Here is a 26,629-nt window from a genome sequence, read left to right as displayed (position 1 = left end):
AGAGGACCTCGACTCAAAGATGCAGATAAAGAGACCTAGTAATGAAGTAGTGAGGACTAACATTGTAAATATGCAAAGAGCATGACCCACCAGAGAGACCTGAGACCTAGACTGCAACTTCCTCCAGAGCCTGCAAAGCATCAGCTGCACTCCAGTCTGGTGAGGGGAGGGCAGCTTTGCCCTGTGAGGCCTGCCAGGTAAAGCCTTTGTAATTGCTTAAGGTCAGGCCTGAAAAAAATCACACATAGATTTTTAACCAGGAGCCAGACTCCTCAGATGATTCTTCATGATCTGGCCCCTGCCTATTTCTAAAGCCTCTCCTTCTGCCACTTCTTGCTTTGTACTCTCCAAAACTTCTGAAAACACTTAACTTTAGCTTATACCCAATTGTTTTTTTTTTACGTATTTGGCTTTGCTAATACTATTCCCTCAGAAAGAATAATTTTTCTTTTCTTATTCTTCTGGTTAGTATCTGCCAACTCTTTGACTCAATTTGTAGGTTACTGCCTTCTAAGAAGCCTTCTATTACTTTGGATAATGCCCTTCCACTGTGTTTCTAAGGTGCCTTTTGCATATATTATAATTGTCTCTTCATATATCTTTTTCTGTCATTGAACTGTGAGGTCCTAAAGGATAATGACTTTATTGCCAAATGACTCTGAATCTCCAGTGCCTGGCACAGGTCCTTGTGCATCGTTGGTGCTCAATAAGTATTTGTCGATTCAATGAATATGTGAGTGAGTGAAATATAAGCTTATTAGTTTTGTGGTCTTTTATGGTGTGGCCCCAACCTGTTTTTTATATCTCATTTCCTGATGGACCAACTAAATAAGATTGCTTCCAATTTTCTGACATCTATACTTTTACTTATGCTCTCTGAAAAGCCTACAAAGCCATCTTCTTCTTTGTGTATCAATTGAAAACTGACCCCTCCATAAGGATCTTTCTCAAAAATCTCTTGTTTCTTTAAGCCTTTCTTGATCCCTTTAAAACAGATGTGATCACTCTTTCCTTTGAATTTCCAACCTCTGGGTTTTTACTTTTCTTATGGCATGGATTTTATGCCATATAATTCTTTGTTTTTTGTTTTATCCCATTCATTAGATTTTAAATGTCTTGAGATTAGAGACTGTGTTTTCCTCATATGAGTATCCCTTATAACCCTCAACCAATGCTTTCCAAAGAGTAGCAGATACTCAAAAAATATTTGTAAATGAATACAGGTAAGCCAAAGCAGAACTGTTCATTGAGAACCAGAAAAAGATGAAATGTGGCAAAGAAAAAGAGGAAAATAAATCACTTCAGAATGTGAATAATTGCTTCAAAACTGAAAGTACTAGAAAGTTTCTAGGAGATGACAGCAACTATTCAGAGAACTGGCTTCCAACTGTCTTCAAAACCTGGAAGCATAAAATAATAAGCCTGTTTTCCCCTATAGATAAGGAGCACATACTTTTTGCTAATGCTTTCATTTATCCAGGTTGCAAAACACAGCACATATATATTTTTTATTTTATGCTAGTTAAAATCAGTTATTTGCTCTCAGTATTTTCCTGAGAGTTTTGGTTTAAAGGCTGGAAGTGTTAGATTATGTTGGGTTGTTACTTCACGTAAGCCTTTATATTATTTATTTAAAGATAAAAATGTCATACTATGGAGTGTGACATTTCTTTGTTTTTTCCCTCTTTCCCTATTACTCATAAACCACCTTAGGAATAACAACAACAAAAATGTGTATAGGGACTAAGTTTGAGAGACATACAGGTTCTAAATGCCAGAGTAGTGGTTCTTGGATAAGAGATTGCATCTAGTTCTTTCAAATTTGGGGCAAGTGATGAGAGTTACTAGAAATATTCAGTGAATATTAATAGCTTCCAGGCTGCTCAGTTACAAATGCTGGTCTGCACTACCCAGTATTTAGTATTTACCTTGGTTTTACTTATCTGTTGAAAAGCAACAGAACCTTGCATTCTCTTCCCCCCCAGTCTAATAGCCTTGCTATTTCAGTTTTGAGTGATGCTAATGCTGGAAAAATGATTAATTTCGTAATTATTCTTTATTGGAATGTGTGCTGATACTTTTTCATATAATTTATAAAAATGTTTTGGTCCCATTCAAATCTGTAACTTTATAAAAGAGATATTTAAACTCATACCAATACAATAAACTCTTGTAATGAGTGTATTAAGGAGCCTAATATGACCATCTTAGTCAAAGTAGCCTGGAAAGATTTTGGTAATGGAAAATCCCAGATGAAAGGTTTAGCTCTGTTTCTTAGTAGCTAAATCACTTGACTTCTGAGCTTCACTTCTTCACCTATTAAATAGGGGTTATATCCCTAATTTACAGGGTGGTTTTGAGAATTAAATATCACATGTAAAATACTTAGTAGTGTGCCTGATACATTATGGGCAATCAGTAAATTTTAGTTCTCATCCCCTTTCCAGGAACACGTAATGTATCATATTTCTCAAAAGAATGAGGTTCTGTCTCCCTAAGGTTTCAGATCTTTCTCTGAATCAAATTGTCCAGCCCCATGATTATTTATCACAAACTTCTCTCTATCCCCATCTTCTGGCCAGTGATCCTATAGCCTGAAGACTGAAGAAAGTTTTCAAGTATAGTATAAGCCTCATTGTTTTATTCTGGCATGTTTCAGTACAAGTTGAAAACTCGTAACAGCACTAAATAAGAGGACTAGATCGATTGATTCATTGCTAAACCAAACTTGCTCTGCTTCACAAGCCACTTATATTGATTAATTATCATCAATATAAGTAGCTTGGGAAACAAGATAAATTTGGTTTCCCAATGAATCAATGTCTAATAAAGCCTATGTTTAATTATTTGTTTTACTGAGGTCCAGAAAGATCACAGGTTTATCATCCTTATCCATCCCAGGCATTCTCACCAGCTACTCCTTTTCATTAACCTTCCTTCTTTTGGTCTGCCAACCGAATTAGTCCTCCGTCTTGAATGAATCTAGTCAACTGTTCTTTTTACTCCTGCTCCCAGGTTACTGAGTATGGTGGGGGGGTAGGGCAGAATCACACAGTTGTGCAGATTAATGCCACACTAGATGAATGGTTTCCAGTCTCATAACTTCATAACTATTCAGTCATCCTTCAACTTTTCCTTAGTCAGCTTTTTTTCATATTCTTCAGGGCAACTCTTCTAAATTTTACCCCTCTATTCTTCTCTTCAGTCAAAGACCTGCTATTTAGTACAGAAAATAGAAAAACTTGGACTGAAATCAGGTCTTTGGTTTTTCTTCTCTTCAGCCCTAAATGTGTTTATTAAACATACAGAGTCTCACACCCTTCAATTTTGCCACAGAGAAGGAGGTCACCTTGTTTACTTCCAAGTTAATCATGCTATCTTTTCACGGGATCATATGTCATCTGTCTTCCTAAAACCCTGCCCTCCCATACCGTGTTCAGTCATATTTCTTTGGACTTCACCTTTTCCATCTGCAAACATGCTGAAGTCTGTTCTTTATCTTCTTTAAACTCTCTCTTTCTCCCTAATTCCTTTCATTGTCACAATTTTTGAAAAGGAAGTAAATATTAACCATCTCCACCAAAACATGAGCATGTTACTTCCTGGTTAGCCTTCCCACAATTACACTTAAACTGCTCACAGCATCAACAGTAATCCTTGTATCTTGTTAGATGGTTTCTAACGCAAGTAATAAAAAACCTTACTCCAAGTGAAGTTCTTCACTTCATTAAATTGTGAAGAAATATATTATCTCTCATAAGAAGAAGAGCAGATGGTTTATAGGCTTGGGGGCAGTTCTATGGCTTCATTTTTCCTGAAGTTCTTTCAGTTCTTTGTCCTTGGATGTATAAACTATTTCCCCAGTCTAGCGTCATTCATGGTGTGTTTTGGCTGCCATTGACTATGCCTGTATATTTCGTTGTTCCAGATCATTAGGAGAAAGGGGGAACTCTAGTCCCAACCACTGAATGGAAGTTTTCCACTTCAGATTGGTAAGAAATGATTGCCAGGCAAAATGTATGCAGTGATTCACTTAAAGCTGGATTCCTGAATCAATCACTGGCAAGAATGACAGGATTATCGTAACTGCCTTAGAATCAGCTTTCCATGAGTCACAGAAACATTTAAAAAGTGATAGCTATCTGAACAAAATTATAACTCAGTTATTAGGAAATAGGAGAGAAGTGAATGCTAGATAGGTGACTGACCCAGTGAGTACTTCAGTTTTCTAATTATAAAACCCAAAGATTCCTCCAAAATAGAAACAACTCAAATGTCCATCAACTCATGAATGGATAAACAAAATGTAGTATATTCCTATGATGAAATATTATTTGGTAATAAAAAGGAATGAAATACTGATACATGCTACAGTATAGAGAAACCTCAAAAACATATTAAGTAAAAGAAGCCAGTCACAAAATTCTATATACCATATGATTTCATTTATATAAAATGTTCATAGTAGGCAAATATGTAGAGAAAGAAAGTAATCATTGCTGGGGGCTGGGAGGAAGGGAGAATGAGTGGTGACCGGTAATGGGTATGAGATTTCTTATTGGAGTGATAGAGATGTTCTAAAATTAAATTATGGTGATGATTGTACAATTGTATAAATATACTAAAAACCATTGAATTGTTCATTTGAAATAGGTGAACTTTCTTATATAAAGTTTATATCAAAAGCTGTTAAAAACAATATATAAACAAAGGCTCTCTTAATTCTTTGTCCTTTTGGACATAGTTAAGCAGAATTAAATATTGGTGCCCAGTCACTGCTTTGAAAAGTCTTTGCTTTTTTTGCCTTTTTTGGCACCATTCTTCTTTGGTTCTTTTATTATCTTATGATTGTAAGGAAGACTTACTTCCTTCTCTGTTTCTTTTACTGATCTTATTCTTCTGCAGTTTTTAAAATAGTGGCATTTCCCAGATTTCATCCTCACCTTTCTCCTGTCTTTTCATTATACTCGTACTCTGGGTGTAACACAATACGTGGCTTATAATAAGCATTCAGTAAGTTTTTGTTAAATGAATGTCTAAGTCCACTGATTCCCAAGATTGATTAATCTTCCAATTTTATATCTCTAGCACAGAGCTCCTTGCAAGTTCCAGAGTTATATTGCCTACCTAATAGAAATACCTGCCTAGATGTTACTAGACATTCAGGACATGATTATGCTTCCCAACCACACCTGCTTAACATGCATTTATTTCAGTTGAATAGCACCTTTATCTTCTCACTTCCCTTTGTCACAATCCTGAATTTTATTCTCATTATCTTCTTTTTTTCCCCCTTCTATAATGAAATCTCATCAAGTCTTATCTATTCTACTTCAGATATGTCTCTCAAATCTTAACCTCTAGGCTCTACCCCTATGGCCTTAATCCAAGCCCCCTTTATATTGCTGCCATGTAACATACAAGGCTGATCATATTAATCCTCTCCTATGAAAGCTTGGCAGTGTCACTGTTGACTCTAAGATGTAAAGGTAGCTATACAAGACCTTTTGAAATGGGATTCTAAACATTTGTTTCATACCTTAGGTTTTGACATCCCGAGTCTGCCCTGGTGTGATATTTATCTGAGCTTTCTCAGATAAACATGCCTTTTTATGTCTTTTCTGCTTGTATTGCCTTTTCCATTTTGTCTAGCAGACTCTTGTTTATCATTTAAGTTTCTGTTTAAAAGTCATCTGTTCATTCTTTAATAGATTATTTATTAAGTGCCTGCTTTGTAATAGTTACTGTGTTTGGTCAGTGAATTAGATGGACACAAATCCTTGTCCTCATGGAACTTACAAAATAGACCCTCATTGAAACCTTAATGAAATCCTCAGTCCTCCCAGCCATGGTTAATTAGTACTTTGATCATAGCTATAATAGTAGCCAATAAGATGTTCTGGAGGATATGTCATGTAGTGAAAAGCTCATTAGCTTTGAAGTCAATAGACTCTTATTATTTACTAGCGATGGGTTAAGACTTATTTTCCTCATCTTTAAAATGAAAATAATAGTATTTAATCATGACAAGGTTGTTGAGACTTATTGATAATGTGTATAAAAGAGTAGAATTTTTAGCACAGAATAGCCTAAAGCAATAAATGTTATCTATTTTAATGTTGTGTTATTTCTGATATTTAATAATTTCCTTATCCCTATCATACCATAAAAAAAAATTGTAGGCTGAGCCCAGCATAATTCATTTGTATGTACCATGATCTCATACATAGTTGGCACTCAACAAATGTTTGGAGATTTTATTAAAAATAGATTTTTGGATAAAACGTTTTATTATTTGTCTAAATAATAAAACTACTGAGGTGAGTTTTAAGGCTTCTGGTATCCAATAGCATCATTTGTTTTAATAATTTTTTTCTATTTGTCTTTTGTTAGAGTTTTCACTGGTAGTATAATTAACACTAGATTTTGATTTTCTCATAACTTTACTTACTCCCTTGTAAAAATGCTAAGTGAATAAAGAAATGGTCAACAGGCTAACAGAAGCCAGGAAAAGCTTGGGGTTATAATAAACGATTGCAAAATTATATTTTTGTAAAGTATTCTAGTAATAATTAATTGAAGGTGGGTGTCTAGATGGCTGTAAAAAGCAAAAAGAGACGTACACTGAATAGCATCATGCAGAATTTCATAACTACATAAAATATAATTTTACATATTAATTAAAATATATGATATTCTAGTGTCTCAATGTGATATAAAATCCCCATGTCATGCCTCAATAAAGAAAGAATTCTGCTTTAGAATATATCTCCCCTGCTGGAATCTACACAATTGAAGGTTCTTTTTTTCCTTTGTCCTTTTCATTAAGACAGCATAGTGCATAGATCACCTGCACTTGATTTATAGTTGGTACTTGGTAAACAGAGGTTTTAGTTAATATTCTTTTTATCTATCTGCATCAAGGTACCATAGATTTCAGTTTGTGAGATAAAGCATTCCCTTATGTTGTATGATACCTGATAGCACCTGAACATTATTTCACAAAGATTTATACAGAAAGTGAAACCCTTCTAGAACTTAAGCACTTTTATCTTTGAGCTGATAGTGCACTGAAAATGTTTACTGCTTTTTAGGGTTTACCATTTATTTAAGTTGTAGCTAATGTCTATCATGAATTTTTAATCTAAAAATATGGAACTAGGAGCTAGCCAGATACAGGAGTTAACTAAAAATACCAAAAAACCCAGGTAATATAAAAATTTAAGAACAAAATATAAAGTGCTAAAATTTTTTAGGATTTAGAACTTTGCTCTAGCTAGAAGAATTTATGACTGAGTTCTGTTAAGGTCATCAAGATTTATCAGGTATTGTCATAGGAAAGTGGGTAAGATGGAAAATGGGAAATTTTTCTATAATGATTGTGTTTTGACACTTTTTCTTTTTAAAACTAGCATTCTTTTATTGACATAGATCCAAGTTACATTAAAATGACTATAAAACCAGTGAGATGCCAGAATATGTATATATCTGACTCATTTGATGATAGGTGCCAATTCATTTCGGCTATAGAATAATTGGGATACTTACCTAGCTACTATTGATTTCAATAATTAACATTGTTCTGGAAACTATTCTACTTTAATAAAACGTTACCTAGAAAATGATCTACTTTAATAAATCAATATGAAGTTAATAACTCTAGTGAAATAAATGTTAATGTTTCTCTTATGTACTTAATTCTTCTGTACTGTTTATTGAATTTTGCCTATTTTTGGACAACCAAACTTCTTACTAGTCTGACTACTTTTTCCTCCAGCAGGAAAATACTAACTATGCAACTGCTACTGCGTAGTGTCTGAAGCTCCTTGCTCTGTTCCCTGTCCCCAAGTTTAGATTTAACTTTGGGAGAGAAAGAAAGGAGCCTGGACATTAAGTGTGAAAGGGAAAAGTTAGGGTGTTCTAATAGCACTTGGGCTGTGGCATATAGTGATACAGAATGAGCATTGTATAACTCCAGGGCATATCACTTACACAAATTTTGATGTAAACGGTGCCCCCTGCAGTTGTGCAGCTTAATAGCCCTGTAATAGAGCTCTGCTGTGTCACACATATTTTTTGAATTCTTATTATTTATTCGTATTCTCCATGAGATCAGGGACAACATCTTAATAATTGTTGTATCCCTAGCAGCTGACTCAAAATAAATAGTCAATAATTGTTATTAGAAAATATTTTAGTATTTTGTTAGAATATTTGTCCATTTGTACTGTTAATTGGCTAATTGGCTTGCCATACTTTCTCTGAAGAAAACTAAACTATAAAAACTCTTGTAATTTACATGTGAGAATGATAAGATTATTTATATTCAACTATTAGAGGTATAATGTGAATTATACCTTACTGAGTCTGTTGCTTTGTTTTGTTTTGCTTTTGGCAGCTGGCCGGTACAGAGATCAAACCCTGGACCTTGGTGTTATCAGCACCGTGCTCAAACCAAGTGAGCTAACTGGCCAGCTCCTTGATTCTGTTATAATACTTCTACCTCTTCTGATTCTCATTTAGTTTATTCTTATTCATTTGTTTTACCTGATCAAATCACTAACCCACAATGGGCCAAGAAAATGGAATAAATAGCCTATCTGTTGATGCTTGAGTTATATTACCTTCTAAGATCTCAACAATTTGTCTAATTTCGTTCTTGCAGAATATATGTATATATATTCTATATATTAAAATGGCAGTTTTATATTCTTTTTGTAAACTGTAGTGATATATTAAGGGTGTGTATGTACAAGCACATAAATGTGAAGGTTTTTTAAAAAGTAGAAAGGTAATTAGATGATTTAGAAAAGTCCCTTAGACATGCATCATAATTTTAACCTCAGGCTTTGAAATTAAGCTAGAGAATAGAAAAACTATAACAACAACAAAAAAAACCTTAGAAAGAAAAGTTGGAATATTTAACTTCAGTGCCATCCACAAATTTTCAAAGACATGTGTCTGTATAGTCAAAGATTTTAGTACTTGGAGATTGTTTCTATGAGGGGACCCAAGTACAGCATCTTTATGGAGAAGATATTATGTCTTCTGAAAGAAATAGTGACTATTCACAGATCTTATAGAACCTAAGCTCACATCCTTAACTTGAATACTTTTTGGGATCTTAGTGGAAACAGATTTGGGTGAAGTTTGTGAAAGTGGCATTATATGGTATTAATATGTGTTTTTGGATAGATACAGATATATAAAGGTATCGGTATATAGTGATCTAGATATATATTTCTGAGGTCTCAGAATAAGTGATTTCTCATCTTATGTATGTTTATATTTGGTCTACAATCTGTTTCTGAATATTTGAAGTCTTTTGAGTTTTTCTGGTCATACCATGCTAATAACTACAAAAATGTGGAATAACCTATTCAGTTAATTCATAACCTTATGTGAAGAAAGTTGTACCAGTATGCTAAATTTGCCAATTTTTTTATACTCTTTCCCCTAGAAGGGGCTTTTAGGTAGGAATAATACTTCTTAAATGAGAGTGAAATCTTTCAATGGATGATCAGAACTTCTAGTAAGTTGGTAAACAAAACCTTCACATTCCCCTGCATACTACTATTCTAAAATGAAAAAGTGTGCCTCATTTTCTTGTGGTAGAGCTTTATATTGAGAGTGCATGTTGTTGGAAGGAACAGAGTTAGGGAGACAAAACATTGGTCTTTTAAGTTCAGGTCTGTTACTATGTAAATGACTTTAAACATGCTTGGTAGTAATTATCCTCATGGTGAAAAAAGTGAGTGTGACTTTTACTCCAAAGAAAATGTATTAACTCTCACAATCAGAAAGTGGATTATAAATGCTATTTTTGCAAAAGAGATTAACAGCTAAGTACTTTCCTTGAGGGCTTTGTATGCTGTATCACCTGGAGCAGTGCTGTATATGGAGAGACTCTCAAAAAAATATATTGAAATTGTTGGTCTCTTTAGGTTATTTTTATAATCCTTTCTAGGTATATGATCTGAAATAAGTGATTTTTGCTTTGTCTTCAGATTATTTTTTATTGTTGTAACAAGATTGTGTTGAGAAGATAGTCTTTAAGTGATACAGCTTTGGGAGGCTATAAATATTACCATGCTGAGGTATAAAGTTTTTATTCTATTTGTATTGTGCCCTAGTATTTTTTAAATTTTTGGCAGAATATTTATATTTGAAAACAGAATATATATATACATTAGCATAAATGATACTTACCTTAAGAAACTTTCTAATTTGGGAACAAATTCTCAGTTCCTGTATTGATTTGTTTTTTCAGCCAAACGTTACCATTTTGACCATTTTTTGTTACAAAAATACAAAATACAAAATACAAAAATAAATATTATATTTCTATTTCCTCCTAATTTTGGTTATTATTCTTATAGATATTATCTTTGAGTTACTTGATAATTTGTGAATGATTTTACAATTTCTGTTTTTCTGTTATATGATAAAAAATTATTGTGTATGTGCTTTAGTAGCCATTGGATTTGACTTCATATTGTACATTATGGTAGAATCTATTGTTGACTAATATAGTAATTTTATCATAGCAGCTTAACATCTCTTATAATTTTAATTATCAAGAAGAATGACATCATTTAATTTGACTCAAAATGCAGAAGGATGGATGAATGATGAATTAATAATTTACCACCTTTGCATAATACTGAAGCATAGAGTATTAGAAGGATTGATGGCAAAAAGGTTAACAAATTTTAGCAGCTTTCATTAGCTTTACATCGTCATATGTTTGTGGTGCTGACTGAAATAGGCTTTGTAGGAGATCTCAGTCTAGGGAACTAATTACTTGTGCCGATTGCCGCACTGATGAATAGACCCTCATTGTATCATTCCCCTGAAGACGAGGAGCAGCCAGTGATTCACGACTGCATCTTGGCTGATATTTGATAATAATTTTAACAGATAAATGTAGGTAGGCAGAATGATGAAGTGCCTATCTAAGCTCTATGACTATCAAAGCCATACACATAGCCATCTGTGCACTGCCTTTTTCCTTCTTGCCTAAGGAGAATTTTATTTTATTAACTGAGTTCAAACAACTGTTGTCTTTTGCTTTTATATATATTCTGTAGGTATTTCTTATTTATTTTTAAATGATAACATAACATTTTTATTTAAAATTTGGACAGCAAAATAATGTGAAAAAGTAGAATGACAGAATAAAAGAGCTATTTAATTTTTCTTTTTGAGGACTGCAATTCTTAGACTTTTTTGTATTTCATTTTGATTATATTTCTCCTCCTGACCAAAATCAACAAAGGGAATGTTTGCTGATCTTATTGTCTCTTCTCAGAGACAATTCTCAGAAAAGAGCATTGGGTTCCTACTATTTTGAAAATATTTTCTTTAAATAATGTACTGTTTGTTGTCTGTGCTTATATTAAACAGGTAATTTTTAATCAATAAAAATACTTATTAACAAACTTGCTTTCAATTTTTAAAGATAGTATCTTTAAAACATCAAAATAAGGGTAACTTTTACTTGGCTATTTTGGGAATGTCAGTTATTCAAGACTACTAATTTGTCAAAGCTGACAGGTACAATTTTATTAGCTTAGGAAATACAACTACTATTTTATTTTCTATTAGTCATTCTTGTAGAAGTTTTGGTTATGGATAATTTTTTATTTCACTATTGAAACTTACAGGTTTTCATGCTATATCTCTAAATTGAATAAATATATTCTGTAGAAATTTTTTTCTTACTACAATTGAAAAAACTTCATGTTAGTATTTTCCTTATAAAAGATTTTCCAGCATGCTAGATCATGATTACTTAACAGGAGAGAAAGTTGACATTTATGTATTGCCATTAAAAGATCTACGCAATTGGGGAAAGTATCATAGAACTTGAATTGAGTGAACCTTTTTTTAAAAAAAATGCATTTCCAAAAGTATGCTTTCGATATAGCAATTATTGCACATCATATAGCATGTAGTTCTTAATTAAATATAAAAACAGACTACATAAAACAGAAATCCAATCTGATTTGCTTGAAAATAGATTGCTATTTCACTCTACAGGAATGGTTTATTTAAAACAGTAAATGGAAAAGAAATGCATTTTCTTGTGTTGTTCTAAGCCTCAGGGGCTAAATGTAATGAATATTTTAAGAGATTATTTTAATTAAATTCCTGCACATCTAAACAGAGTAATATTTTATTATCACATACATAACGATGTAACTGAGATATTCATTAAAGTTAACACTTTCTGGACCAAGAATTCATGGTATGATTTACTGACCTTGTGCAAAAAGGCACAAATTAGGAAGAAAAATGAAGGGGGACAGACTTTGATTAATATAGGTAATGCTATACCATATTTATAATAGCCTTTTCCCTATTCTGGTTTATAAATGCAGCCACAGAGAAAGGTGCCCTGCTGAGGCTGAAATGAGGCTGAAATCAGAGCACATGCCAGTAGAGTGTGGGGAAACTGATCACACTGTCAGCATTTCATTTCAAAATGATGTATTTAGTGCTCATTTCACCTTCCAAGAAAAGGAAAAGGAGTTCCTTAGACTAGAAGGTGATATTGTTATTTTCAAGGACATACCTAAGTTAAAGATTGCAGAAAGGGGAGTGTGAGATGGAGGGAGAATTAACAGGGAGGAGAGGAAAAAAAAGGCAGAGCAAACAAGGAGAGCTTTATGCAGAAATTCAGTGCTACCACGCTGTTTGATAATTGCTAACATATGTGGCTTCTCTGTTTCATTGTAGTCGTCCTCGTGAGTTCTGGCGCCTTGACTACTGGGAAGATGACTTGCGGCGCCGGCGACGATTTGTGCGTAACCCTCTAGGATCGACACATCCTGAAGCGACACTAAAAACAGCCGTGGAACATGGTCAGTGTATAAACCATTCCTTGCCAATAGCAGCAGGTACAGTACTTGGTAATGAAGAGCTTAACTTCATTATTACAAGGCACTGTAAAATGGTCCAACACCACATTCATGGTATTCATCCCAGAAAGAGAAGTTAAATTTTTGATATTTATATGGGGTCCTATTAAATTAGGTGTCAAGTGTATTTATTTACTATGTTACACATACAAAACTTATTTAACATAGACCCTTTGTTTCAGAGTAGAAGGATAAAATATTTCTCCTTTTAAGCGACACATTCAGTTTTGAGTAAATTAATCCGGGAAGCCTAGCTTAAATCCACAAATATCAGAAAGATAGCATTTATAAACCAAATAGGTTTCTAGGTTTGGTTGTGTGTGTATGGTTTTCTGCCAACTATAGTATTTTAGCATGAGATTATGAAGTGGGAAAGATGGTAATAAAGTCCAAGTGCCTGGATACTTTCTGAGCCTTGATTTGTAGATGGTTGCGAAAGATGGCTCAAGGAAAAAGAGAATAAACACTATTTTCATATGTTCCTGTTCTGCATCGTCTTATTATCAGAGTTTAACAAAACATTTTTCCTTTTTTGTTATAATGCATATGACTTATTCAGTTTAAGGAGAAGTCTGATAAGTAAATTGGAAAAACTTAAAAGGTCCTTTGATCATAGAGTTTCACTTATTATTTTATTATTTTTGAAAGCCAATTAAGATATTGATTAATGAGGAAATGCCCTTCCGCATGTTAAAATTACTGTGATACAAAATATAAATTGCTTTTTAATAAGGGTAAGAAATAATTTTAATTTCCTTTTTCAGGGTATTTAACATGTAGCTGCTTATGGTTAAATGTTAACATTTATTATATAAAATAAATGTTAAATTATACTCAATAAGGATATTAAGAATTTAGATTAAAAAATCTATAATCTTAGGTTTGGCCTCAGTCAGGCAGCTTTAACCTCTTGCACTCAGCCTTAAAGAGCCATTTCTAGAAGAAAATGTCCACAATATGTCATCAGATATAATACCAAATGTGACATCAGTCCTTTAAAATAAATGATCATACAGAGAATAGTCAATAACAAAGTGATCTAAAAGCAATAATAGTCTCAGGGCCCTACATCTTCAACTACAGGAGGTGGAGAAGGAGAGATGTAGAATTAATTAGGCCACTTTTGCTTTTAGGGTACATATACTTTTTGTGTGGTGATACAGATTTCAGAGTTATTTATTGTTTTCCTTTTCTTTCCTTTTTCTGTTTTTGTTTTGATTTTTTGGATAATGATGCTTACATTGAGAATATCAGCTTTTTTGCAATTTTATCCTTTTTAGCCAAACAGATATTTTACCATGTGCCCTTAAAATTTGAAACTTGGTAATTATTTTTTTGTCTTATGAACTGTCATTTAGTGAGATGTGAGCTTTGAGGTCTATGAATGACAATAAAAATGTTTTTATAAAAAATTTTTCCTTTTATAATGGGAAGGGGAGGATTTGTTTTCTAAAATTGCACATAGGCAAACTATTAATCATTTATCCCGAGAGAAAAATAAGTAACTGAATTTAAAAATTTGTGGTGTAGATTTAATATAGAATTTATTAAAATACATTATTACCAAAAATAGTACATTTAACCATCTTGAAGAACTACAGAATTCTTAATAATGAATAAATTTAAATTTTATTATTCAACTTTACTTTATAAAATAGTGTTTTTATTGCTGAACTTCTGCAATAATGTTTGATAAAAAAATATATTTATCAGGAACACTTTTATTATCATTTAAATGACTTTTTTGACCTGTTTAGAAGCAGATTTTACTCTGATTACTTTAGATAGCAAAGAAAAGGTTAATACAATGTCAGTTATCTATGTTTTACTGTGTATTTTTAAATTGAGAGAAAGTTAAGCATTTTATGTGATTCCATCCTATTTAGTAATAGCTACACTAATCTTATAATGATTAATATTTAAAATACTCCAAAATATTAAAAACAAAAACTTAGATCTGAAACATATGTTTTTTAAAACTAAACAAACACAAGGTAAAGGGTTTGGATTCCCATACCAGCCAGCTGCCAAAAAGTAATTAAAATACATAAATAAATAAAATAAATAAATAAAATGTGTGTAGGGGGTGCTTCAGTAGTCTTAAATTAAGGAGATATGTTGTATTTAAAACAACATTTAAAAAAAAAAGTTAAAAGCTCTAATTAATCATACTTTATGTATTTTTTATTTTAAATAATAAGGAAATATTAGATTATTCTGAAACCCAGCACATAGATTATACTATGGTATTGTTTGATGTCAGCATAATTTATGCTAATACATTCTATAAGCAAAGACTTTAATTTTTTCATGTTTTATTAAATAAAGTAAATTATAGTTGATATTCAATTTTAATTTTGTGTTAACTATGAAATTGCATCTTTAAATACTTTTTTTGGAATAGTAAGGAAGCTAATCAAAATAAACATATCAAGAATCAAGTATGCAAAACAAAAAAGTTAATATGATCAAAAAACTGTTGAAATTAAAAAATTTAACATGGATAAATACTGTGCTTCAATGTTGTATTTAAATATTTAAAATAGAATACTAATGGTAGTATGTCAGTTTTATGTTGTTTTATGACTTCTCACTTTTATTTATAATTTCTTTATGTAGACAGGACATTTTAAAAATGCAGAATCTTAGAATATCATGAACTATGTTATCATTATTAAAGGAAGACATCGAAACAGAAGTGCCATTGGAGATTAGCTATGTATTTTAGTAGTAAGAGGCATCTTTTTTATAGATTGATTTGATTTGAAGGAAAGCCTCTGGTGTAAAGGTGGCAGGGTAAATACCTGAAGAGTGATGTTCTCTGTTTGGGCGATCAATACCAGCCCCATGACTCTACTTCTGGCTACCTTCTAGTTAAAAACAAATTTTTTAATTCTGACAATTTAATTGCCCTTCCCAAGTTCACATTAACTTGCTTGGGGAAAAGAGCTTTAGGTAATTTTTCAAACAGAGACCCTCCAAAGTGGTTATTTATAAAAGTCATGTTGTAATGGGAGATTTCTTTAACTTTGCAGAAACTGAGTCATATTTTTAAATTAAAATTAATACTTCCTCTTATGATTAAATATTCTTTATGGAAATTAGCAGCACCAGGCAAAGGTGGGTATTTGATTCTTGAGGGCATTTCCTTTCATTTTATAGTTTTAAAATTTATTAGAAATCAGTTGTAATGATTCGTAACTTTCTCCTAATGTACACAGCCCAGTTTGGCAGTTATTTATTATCAGAGCATTTTGGATCTGAAAGGAACCTGACGCTAAAGTTTAGTCTAACTTTATTCTTTACAGATATGGAAACTGAGGAACAAAGTGCCAACATAATTCTTGGCAGATAAAGGACTAAAGCCCAGGTTAACTGATGACTAGTCAGATTTGTATATCAGTATACAATGCTGTATTCTAAAATTGATTGTTAAATATAATGGGAATTTTATATTCAAATTAAAGCCATGTAAAAAATGTTTTAAATGGTAGAAAGATTAGTTTTAATCCAAGTACTGAAACAGTTCAACAGTAGAATCCTGTTGAATTCAAGACATTTTTGTTTTGTAGAGAATGTTCATGCTAATAGAAATGTATGAAGACGGGGCTGGCCAGATAGTCAGTTGGTTAGAGCACAGTGTTATAACACCAAGGTCAAGGGGTCAGATGCCTGTACCAGCCAGCCGCCCGCCTCCCCGCAAAAAGAAATATATGAAGAGGATTTAACATAATTTTAAAAAGTATCTTGTAAGCATATGGAATGATATAAGTAACTCATGTGGTTTTCTAGGAATGACAGATCATGTAAAGATCTTAAATTACAACATTCTCTCATAACTTCAGTAATGCCAGATACAATTGCTTCTTTTTTGGATCAACATATGCTAGGTGTTCTATCTAAAACTTTTGGGGAACCCATGATCATTAGGAGATACACTTGTTCTCCTGATCATCCTTCGTACTTTTGCCAATTTTTCTAGAGTAAAATTTCTTGACTTGGCATCCTATGGAAATAGCATAAAATATAAAGGGGAATTAATTAGATGAAGGCTATAGTTGATTATAAGGTATTCTTTATGTGTCGTGTTCATAATATGGTTCTCATCAACTTCACATCATGTTACATGGATACCCATATTTATTTTATGTATATTTGAAGTTACTTTTTATTCCAGTATTAATCTTTTTTAAGTGGCTAATTCTTAATGTGTAAACTTCTTTTATTGTAACATGGACTATTGATTCTAGTTTACTGGCTCAGTAGATATTTGAATGGGGATTTATTTTATATTTTAAGTGTAACAGTTTCCTGGGTTTTTTTGTTCTTTTTCTATTTTAATTTTACTTACCTAGCCTGTGATGGATAGATAAATCAATTTATTTATTTATTTATTTATTTTTTGTCGTTTTTTCGTGACCGGCACTCAGCCAGTGAGTGCACCGGTCAGTCCTATATAGGATCCGAACCCGCGGCGGGAGCGTCACTCTACCAAGTGCGCCACGGACTCGGCCCTAGATAAATCAATTTATGCCCAGAACTAGCTTTGTAAAGAATTTGAACTTTACATTTTGAGGACCAGTCTGTCTTTCAGGCCTCTCCTTGCTCTTAGCTTCGGTGAATCAAAAGTCATGTTCTATAGATAGCATTTTTGACGCATTTCTCCAATATTATGTAACAACTGCAGTTTAATTATTAGTTAGGATAAATATTAAACCAGAATAAAAGATGAGATTAGATTATGGCAGTCTGCTAATAGTGTTGTGAAATATTTAAAAAGTGTTTAGTAACAATTTGATTAGCCAGAAAGTATCTGAATCAAATTTTAAAATTGAATCAAATTTACTGACTTCGTCCGATTAAACTTTTAGACCAGTGTAGGATATACTCACAGAAGATGTCAAAGTAGTTGATACTTATAAATAATGGTTGATTGGAGTGTAAGGCAAATCAAAGTTAAAAATATACTTTTCTGCAGCATATATAAACATGATGGTTTTCTTTTATTTTATGCTTAGGAAGGTTTTGTTCTAATTTTGGGGGAAAAAAAAAAAACTTCTTCAGCAGAAAGCTATTAGACCACTGAGAATTGAACATCAGCGCATGTGGTGTGTATTAGAGTACTGTTGGTAATTTTACTGCTGCTAACTTAAAATCCTCAAGGGGGAGTTAATTACAGGAAAACCATTCTAAATATCAGTAAGCTGCATATTTTCCATGACAAGAGGTTTTTCACTTGAGGTAGAACAATTCCAGAATCTGAGCTTGTAAAAATAAGTAAATAAATAATTTAAAGTGGGTGTTTGTATACATAATTTTTATATCTATAGTATTTAAAAATTTTTAAATAAAACTTTATTTAATTCAAAATTTCTGTGTTTTAATATGAGTCAGCATGATTAGAACACATTTAAAAAATTAAAAGTTCAAATTGGAAGGGTTAACAAATTATATTTTTAGTGGTCATTTAAATGAATGTGTATTTATTTATTGAGCTATTTTAAACCATTGCCCATTGTCACTGGGGACTCTCATTTTTTCTAAATGTTTGCAGATTAAAGAGTTTTTTTCTTCTTTTTTTTGGTTGTTTTTCAGATAAACTTGGTGTATTTCAGGACATGTATGGCAATAATCAGATAAAGTAATGAACAAGTTGTTGAATTTAGTTGTTTCTGATATGTTTGGCATATGCTTATCAAATTTAGGTTTGGAAATGAATATTTTGATTCTTTATTCTTATTTAACCTTTTAAAATGCACTATGAGAGACATAAGAATTAGTAAACAAATTAGTAAATTTTATATATATTCATATTTGTACAGTGGTTGTTTCCCCCTTTTTCCCTTTTTTCATCTAAGAGCTAGTATGGCGTAGTGATTAGGAGCCCAGATTCTGGAACCACACTGTTTATTTTTAAATCCTTACTCCAGTCATCATGGGCTGTGTTACCTTTGCAAGTTCTGTTACCTCTCTGAGCCTGTTTTCTTATCTGAAAATGAGGAATTAACAGAAGTTTTATGAGAATTAAATCATTTAAATTTGCAAAGTGTTTTGAACACTCCCTGGCACATGGTAAATGTATGTAATACTAGCCTTATTAATATTTCTGCTTTGAAGAAGGAATTATAAATCCAGGAAATGAAGAGAATATAGTGCACTGATTATTAAAATCTAACTGGCAAATAATAATTCATTATAATTTTCTTTATAAGAAAATTTAGAATATGTTCTTTTTCCTTTGCATTTCAAAGTGACCAACTTATTTTTAGTGAAGTTGATAGTAAATTGGAAAAGATCTTGTTTGGACGAAGGGCAGTGTTTCTGATTTTAGAGTAAGGAAATGGAAATACTTGAAATATAAACAATGATATAAAAACATACTTATATTTTCCTAAAAATTAGTAGTTAATTGCTATATTTCTTTGTAGCTTTTTTAAAAAAATAAAGACATTTTAATTAGATACATTACGGTAATCTTTTCAAATATTTATTGAGACCTTCATATGTGTGTACTTACTATGCTGTATGTAGGTATGAAAGAAAATAAGATTTTATTTACCCAAAGAGTATATTCAAAGCTAAATATGGAAAGCCTCTTCCCATGAATTACTTATTTAATAGAAAACCTCTATGTTCTTTTTAGTAATACCATAAGTATTGCATATAAATGGTATACATGGTGAATTCACAATAAATATGAAAAAACCAAAAAAAAGTTACCTTTAACATTATCAATAACCGTACCAGTTAAACCCAAAGAAGCTTTGATTTGCCAGGTTAATCTGGTCACATCTGTGCAGTTTGTTTAGCTATTTAGAATAAATTATACAGATAAATATTAGTCATGTTACTGCAAACTGACTGCTTATCCTTTTTGGGGTTTGGGCCTTATGCCTAGACAGAAACTGCAAAAGAGCAAAAAGCATCCGATTTCCATATCAATAGTTGCAGCCTGTATGGATTAAGGTGCTTTACCTCTGGGATTCCCCTAGCCAGAAACTGGGAATGTCAGTAGGGTAGTGAAGATTCTTAACTTTTATTTATGTAACGCCATTAAAAAAAAAAATAAGGTTAGGAAAATATACACACATGAGCTTTTACAAATTACAATCCAGAAGTTGGTATCTGCTTTTCTGCTTTTCTTAAAGAGGAAGCTGCTCAAAGCAACGAGAGTAGCCCTGGAGGGTTGTGGGCTTTTGAAGTCAGAGTTTTAAGTTTACTCTTTTCTCCTTTGAGTTGTGCCTCTGCTCCTCTTTCTGGTTCTACTGTTGACTATAGGTTTTCCACAGAGCTGCCTCTTTGCTACCTAGATTTAGTGTTCCCTTTCCCTCCCTCCTTCCTCTTGCAGTTGCTGCCTTGTCACAGTGCCTGAGAGTCTGGTGCCGCTGTTCTCCACAGGCTACCCCAGTTCAGGCCACATGAGGCCCTTTGCCCCGATGCCTCTCATCCCAGTCTTTCTGTTATGTTTACCCCTGGGGTGCCTTGGCCCTTTAGTTTAAACATGTAGAGGAGGTAGTGTTTGAGCCTCCACTTAGTTTCTGCACTGCCTTGCTCCTGGCTATTTGTAGAAGGGCCAAAGGGGTGGGGATAGTGTATGTGTGAAAATGTGGGCGAGGGAAATGTGAAGGAAGGAAGGAGGGAGATAGAGTAAAGAAAAGAACATCAAATATGGCTTCTGTATCTGGGCCTGAATCCTCATTGGCTGTGAGTCTCCCTTAGCTTTGACCCTTCTTACTTCTGGACTCTCTTCCATAGCCATTCCCCAACCATTTCAAAATGTTTGTCGGTATAATAATATTTGGAGGATTGAACCAGTTTTTCTTATTTTTCAGTGTTGTATTGTTTCCAAAATGAGGGTCTGATTTTTCCTACTAACGAATTTCCAACAAAAGTGCTGCTTTTGAACCCTTTCCTGCCCTAACTATAAGGAAATAAATGGTTCAGTGAGCGGTGGAGGGGTCAGATTTAATGAGATTAGGGTGCTTGCTCAGGGTAACATTAGACTAGGTTGAGGAATCAAGTTTGTCAGAATGTACATTTGTGCCGTCCCAATCGCTTTCCCCACCTGGATGACTCTGTGTGTAAAAGACTGACCATCTTTGGCTCTCTGCCCTTACCTCAGCCCCTACCCCACTGCCAAAGTGCTCTTCCCATAGCTGATAGACAGCTTTGTTTCCTTTTCATTTCAGCTGCAGATGAAGATATCCTTGCTAAAGGGAAACAGTCCATCAAGAGTCAGGCTTTAGGAAATCAGAACTCAGAAAACGAGATCCTCCTAGAAGCCGACGACGATACTCTGTCATCCGTGGATGAGAAAGATTTAGAGAATCCTGCCGGTAAATTCAATGGTTGTACAGATATTTCAGCCAGCTCTGGGACAATAATCATCTAATTACTTCAGCTGTGACCACTAGGACTACCAAGCTTACACCCACAGTTACATTACTTAGAGATGTTTTTTTCTTCCAAACATTTTCTCCCTCATCTTCTACAGTTTCTCTTTTATTTTTTAATTTTTTAAAATCTCTTTACCCTCCTTATCTTTTTCTTTCGTTAATAATTTTCACTGAAAAAGAAAGAAGTATAAAAGCAGCAACAAAACAAAATTGCATCACCCATCCCACGGGAGTTACCAAATCTCTATAAAATGAAGGCTATAAGTAAAATTCTGCCAGTTGTTTTGTTAATAAAGCTTGGAGGCAGATGAGATATTTGCTTTGATATACAAGACCTGGAGAACATGCTGCATATACATTTAACTCACAAAAAATCAATTCCAAGAATGCCGTGCCTCTTCACAGGATTCACATATTTTGCTTGATGTAGGAATTTTGATTTACACTCTGCAGATTCTCAGTTTTACTTCCCTTATGGGAAAAATTCTCTTGTTTAGCCTGAAATTTTAGTTATTCATTAAATGGCTTTTTTACTTAATGCTGTGGCTCTGTCCCTCAAGGAAGAAAGTCTGAAAGATTCTCCAATTTCTGTATGTGAAAATTACAGTCTTTCAGTTCGATTTTTAAGGGAACAGGCATTAGAAATCTTTTATTTGGTGACATATCTGCAACCTGTGCTACCATGCAACTTGATAATGAAAAGCAAAAACAGAAGATAGTATCATCTGTGGTGACTATAAACCTTCTCTATAAAGTAATATAAAATTAATTGGTGGGAGTAGAGAGTAAGGAGGATACTGCCATTCTTTGGTATTTTCCTTCACATCCATTTACCCATTTCCTCCTTTATTTTGCTGCTTTTCTTGCTACTGGTAATACATTCATACAGTAATAGAGGTGAAAGGGGAGTTTAATTATATAATCTTGACAATGGCAATAGGATTAAGAAGTAATCCACACTAATAAAGTGGTGTGAGTTAGAAATGAAGTGGAAATTGTCAGGGGTCTTCTGTAGGACCTAGGCTGCCCTAGCTCCTGCAGCTGTCTGCTTACCCTGTAATTGAATGTCTGAGAGTGATTGAAAAAATGTTATTTCTTCTCAGGATTACATGCTAATGTACAGAGGGCAAAAGGAGACAGCAAAAGAACACATAGCTGCTTATTTCATCCATTTATAGGGATGAGCTTTGGGAAATCATGGCTGTTCTGCAGCTATCTGCTGCCCATCTGCAAACACAATGTATTTGTACATTGGGAATAGAGGGCAAAACCTGCTCTGATCTCCACAGAGCATCCCTTCTATTGTCCTACTGGCACACATTAAGATTGATGTAAGATTAAGGACTATCACCCTTCTAACAATCGATGGTAATGTCAATTCATCTGAATTTTGAAACACTTATTCACCCATTGATTACCTGAATTGGCACACCTTGTTTATAAGCACTGTATTAATTCAGAACTATAAGTGCCAATCTTCTCTTTTGCTGTTTTCTTTCCTTGTAGGATTTTACAATGAGGAATTGATATGGAACTTCAAAATCTTTCTGTTTATGTCTCATATAAGTATGTGTGTATATATGTATGTATAATATAATTATTATTTTTAGTCCTTATTTTAGGTTTAGCTCTAATGTACTTTATGCTGTTCTATCTGTAGTGAATCTATTGTTTTCAGTAGCAGTCTGATTTGTCTCTTTGATAAGCCCTGTGGAGATTTGATTATTCCAATAAAAATTCATTCAGTTGGAAACCCACCCTCCAGCTGTTTACTCCCAGAGTCCCTGAACTACACTAATATTAGATTTGGAAGCACTGAACAATATTTAACAGTGGAAAGGAAGGCTTAGAAAATAAGTATTTTTACCAGTCTTTCATGGGTAAAGTTGTTATAGAAAAGGTTTTGTGTCAACCTGGCACAAAATCTTTATCAGAGAATACTGTTTAACATTTCCCACTTCACTAATGAGCTAGTGATCTTTTCTTAGTCATGCCTCAGCCAAACTCCAAGCTAACCTCTGGCCTTGGAAGCCTATTGAGGCTCCTTGCTCCTGGTGGTTGTTCCATGTCTGATAGCCTGAGGCTTGTTTTCTAAATGGAATGTGGATGGACTTATTTAGGCAGAGCCACCTTCTTACCTAGAGATAAGACGAAAGCTTTGCAGACTCTGTGTAAAATAACTGCATCCTAGTTTACTATTATCATTAACCGCCTGTTATAAATCTAGTATGAGAATCCTGACTTTGCATTTTCAGAGGAAGATTTGGGGTGGACAGAATATGTAAGTGTACAGTGAGTTGGCAGGCAATTTGGTACTAGAAGTGAGAATAGAAAGATTGAGTAAAATTTCTGGCTGAATTTCATTTTTTGAAAAATGTCGCTCCAACTCGTGCAGCCTGCTTGTCTTTTCTTTTTGGCAGGTCCTGTTAGCCTGAGCACACCAGCTCAACTTGTGGCCCCCTCTGTTGTGGTAAAGGGCACTCTTTCTGTCACTTCCTCTGAACTCTATTTTGAGGTGGATGAAGAAGATCCTCACTTCAAGAAAATCGACCCCAAGGTGAGAAGATGAGGAGGAGATTTTACTTTTTTTTTTATGAGGGGATGGTGGGCTGCTGTTGGGTAGGGTTGGTAAAAATCTGACAGGCTTAGTATGAATTTCTTGCTGAATTGTCTCAGCTTATATGCAAGGCACTTACCTTTTTTATTTTATGATATCTTTCCCAGTTAATTAGATTATTGAAGTTCATTTAGATTCAAAAACAATTTCCACTTAATTGCATTTATCATTAGCTCCTTGGGGGAGGGGAGAACATCGTATATAAATATATTTTGCCTCAAAGGGTCCAGGGTGAATTAAGCCACAAAATTCACTGAGATTGAGAGTGGAATTATTTTGTTTAGCCTTTATGTTTTCTGGATATAATACCAATATATCACTCTCCTTGCTTTGTTCCCATGACTTACTACTCTGTCATGCATGCAAGCATATTTTGTGTGTGTAAGATACCTCTGTTTCCCATTACCTATAGTAGATTTTACAAGGCACTGCATAATTTCCTATTCTTAAATGAAAATGTAATTTCCCCTTTAAAATATATTTCTGATTACTTTTCAGATTGTGGCAACTTTATTTTTATTAAGAAACATTTGTGGCACTGTCATAAAGCCAAAGTTAGGTTTATTTCATGAAAGTGAATGGTAGAATTTGCTTTGAGAGGAAACAGTTTCTTTAAAAATGAGCAAAATAATCAACCTGTAGAAAGAGAAGTGGTTTAAAAAAATGGAATAATTTATTTTGCAGGCTGAAAGTGTGTGTGTGTACGCATGCACACACGCGCACACAAGTACATATTTTCTGAGCTTATTGGTAGGAGGTTCTTTGGTTTTGTAATCATATGTGAATTATTAAATCTTAATGATTTATAAATATTTCAAAGTATCTCTTGATGAAAATGGTATAATTTTATGAAAACTTTACAAACAAATCATTTCTTTTTATATGCATCTTTCTAGCACTTTGTTTCAATTTTGCTACTTTATTAAGACAAGACTTGGTAGACTATATGTCAGAAAGGCTGTGATGAAACTGATTGCTCTAAGGTTGATAATTTAGCTAATCCAATGTAGAGAAAACTTTAATTTTGAAATTATATCAACTAAAAAATTTATCTACTTTGTTACATGATTGAAATGTCTGAAAATGTGTTTTAGTTTCTTTGGGAAAGGAAGATTAACAAAATTGCTTAAACTCTCAGATTTTTGATAGTTTTTGAATTTAAGAGAGGCTGAGATTTAATTGAGAATATTCTATCGTGTTTTTGAACACATATGGCTTTAAGTCTGAAATTCGATTTAATTTAAAGGTGTCTAACAAATTGTTCTCAAAATTAGAACCTCCTCCAGTCTTTGAGATTAGGTTCTTTGAAGTTATTTGCTCCTTTGGGGGAAGTTATAACTTTTATTTCTCTCTGATCTTATTCTGTGTAGCATCATTAAGTTACCTTTTTTCCCTGTTGCTTGTGATATACAGGGATCTTTTGGCCTAATCATAGAAATCACCTTGTACTACTGCAACCTGCCTAATATTCCAGAAATCAAAACTCCTGTCAATTTATATTTTTTTAAAAAAATTTCAGCCAAGTATTGGAAGAATTTTTGATTTCGTACAGACATTGGTGCTTTAATGTATTTTGTAAATGAGGACATTTATGTTGCTGCAGTGGTTTTCCTTTTGTTTTGCTGATACCTCCAAAACCTTATTAAATTAAATAAGTAAGTAGGAATGACACTGAATTTGGGGTATTTTTGTTTCTTCTTATCAAGACTTAAAAACTTTTTCCTGGAATAGTTGGAGGGAGAAATGTGTCTAATGCTGTAAATCCTTTTATGAGTAAAAAAAATTGTCATTTAAAGATACTTTTGTCTTTTCAACTAAACACTGTGCTCTTAAGTCATTTTATGCAAATGTAAGCATCTACTGCTTATTTTGAAAATGTTCTTAAAATTCAGAACATTTTCCCCAGAGAATAAATTTGTTTTTATTATTAAAAAAAATTATTGTATTTGTCTGAACCACTTAGTATTAAGGAGAGTTTGTTCTACAGGAACAGAGAGCAGAAAAATAGATACAGGTTGAAAGAGTGAAGATGATTTCAGAACTGATAAGATCAAAGTTTATGTTTTTAACACAGAACTGTTTTTAACCAGGGCATTTTTACGAGGGAATCTTACAACTTAAGCCTGTTTTGTTCAATGAACTAGGCTTCAGACCCCTGAGTAGCTTCCTTGTTTTTCATCCATCTCTGCTATCCTGCTGCTCATCCCTCCATATGCTCCCTCCCCCACTAAAACTTCTTCCTCTGATCTTTAAAATTGCTTTTTAGACATTTTTTTCTCTACACTGCTCAGTGATGGATTTTCTCAATAAATTAAAAACTGGGCTAATACAAAGAATGGACTTTAAATATTCAAGGGTAACATCTGACATGTATTCTGTACCTGTGCCTCACCATTAGCATAGCTAATGGAGTGTATAGTTTTCTCTAACATAAAGAAAACAAATCAGTTTTGGGGGGATACTTTCAGTTTTACTAATTATTTTATTTTCTAATCAGTTATTTCTTTGCAAAAAGAAACCTTTGTTAAAGTTGAAACACTGGAATGAGTATACTGGCTTGTTACCTTAGAAAAGCAGAAAGAGAAAGAAGGTACTGCTCCTATTTGTAGATTCTTGGATCAATAATTTTTTCTTTGGTTATAAAAACAGCTTCAAAACCTTTCTTGTATGCATTGCATATAAGCAGTTTAGAA

General features: G+C 33.2%; 1 protein-coding gene across 6 annotated transcripts in view; it reads left to right on the top strand.

The window, feature by feature from the left end:
* Window positions 1–26,629, top strand: part of LRBA (LPS responsive beige-like anchor protein) — a 754,439-nt gene that overhangs the window by 404,117 nt on the left and 323,693 nt on the right. For all 6 annotated transcript variants that reach the window (XM_063108839.1, XM_063108840.1, XM_063108844.1 and 3 more), the window contains exons 38-40: window positions 12,742–12,866; window positions 21,113–21,259; window positions 23,740–23,876. In XM_063108839.1, the coding sequence (XP_062964909.1) occupies window positions 12,742–12,866; window positions 21,113–21,259; window positions 23,740–23,876 (409 nt within the window). The remainder of the gene's footprint in view (window positions 1–12,741; window positions 12,867–21,112; window positions 21,260–23,739; window positions 23,877–26,629) is intronic.

The sequence above is a fragment of the Cynocephalus volans genome, chromosome 9 (genome assembly GCF_027409185.1).
Source record: "Cynocephalus volans isolate mCynVol1 chromosome 9, mCynVol1.pri, whole genome shotgun sequence".
NCBI lineage: Eukaryota > Metazoa > Chordata > Mammalia > Dermoptera > Cynocephalidae > Cynocephalus > Cynocephalus volans.
This window is presented reverse-complemented; position numbering and strand designations above follow the sequence as displayed.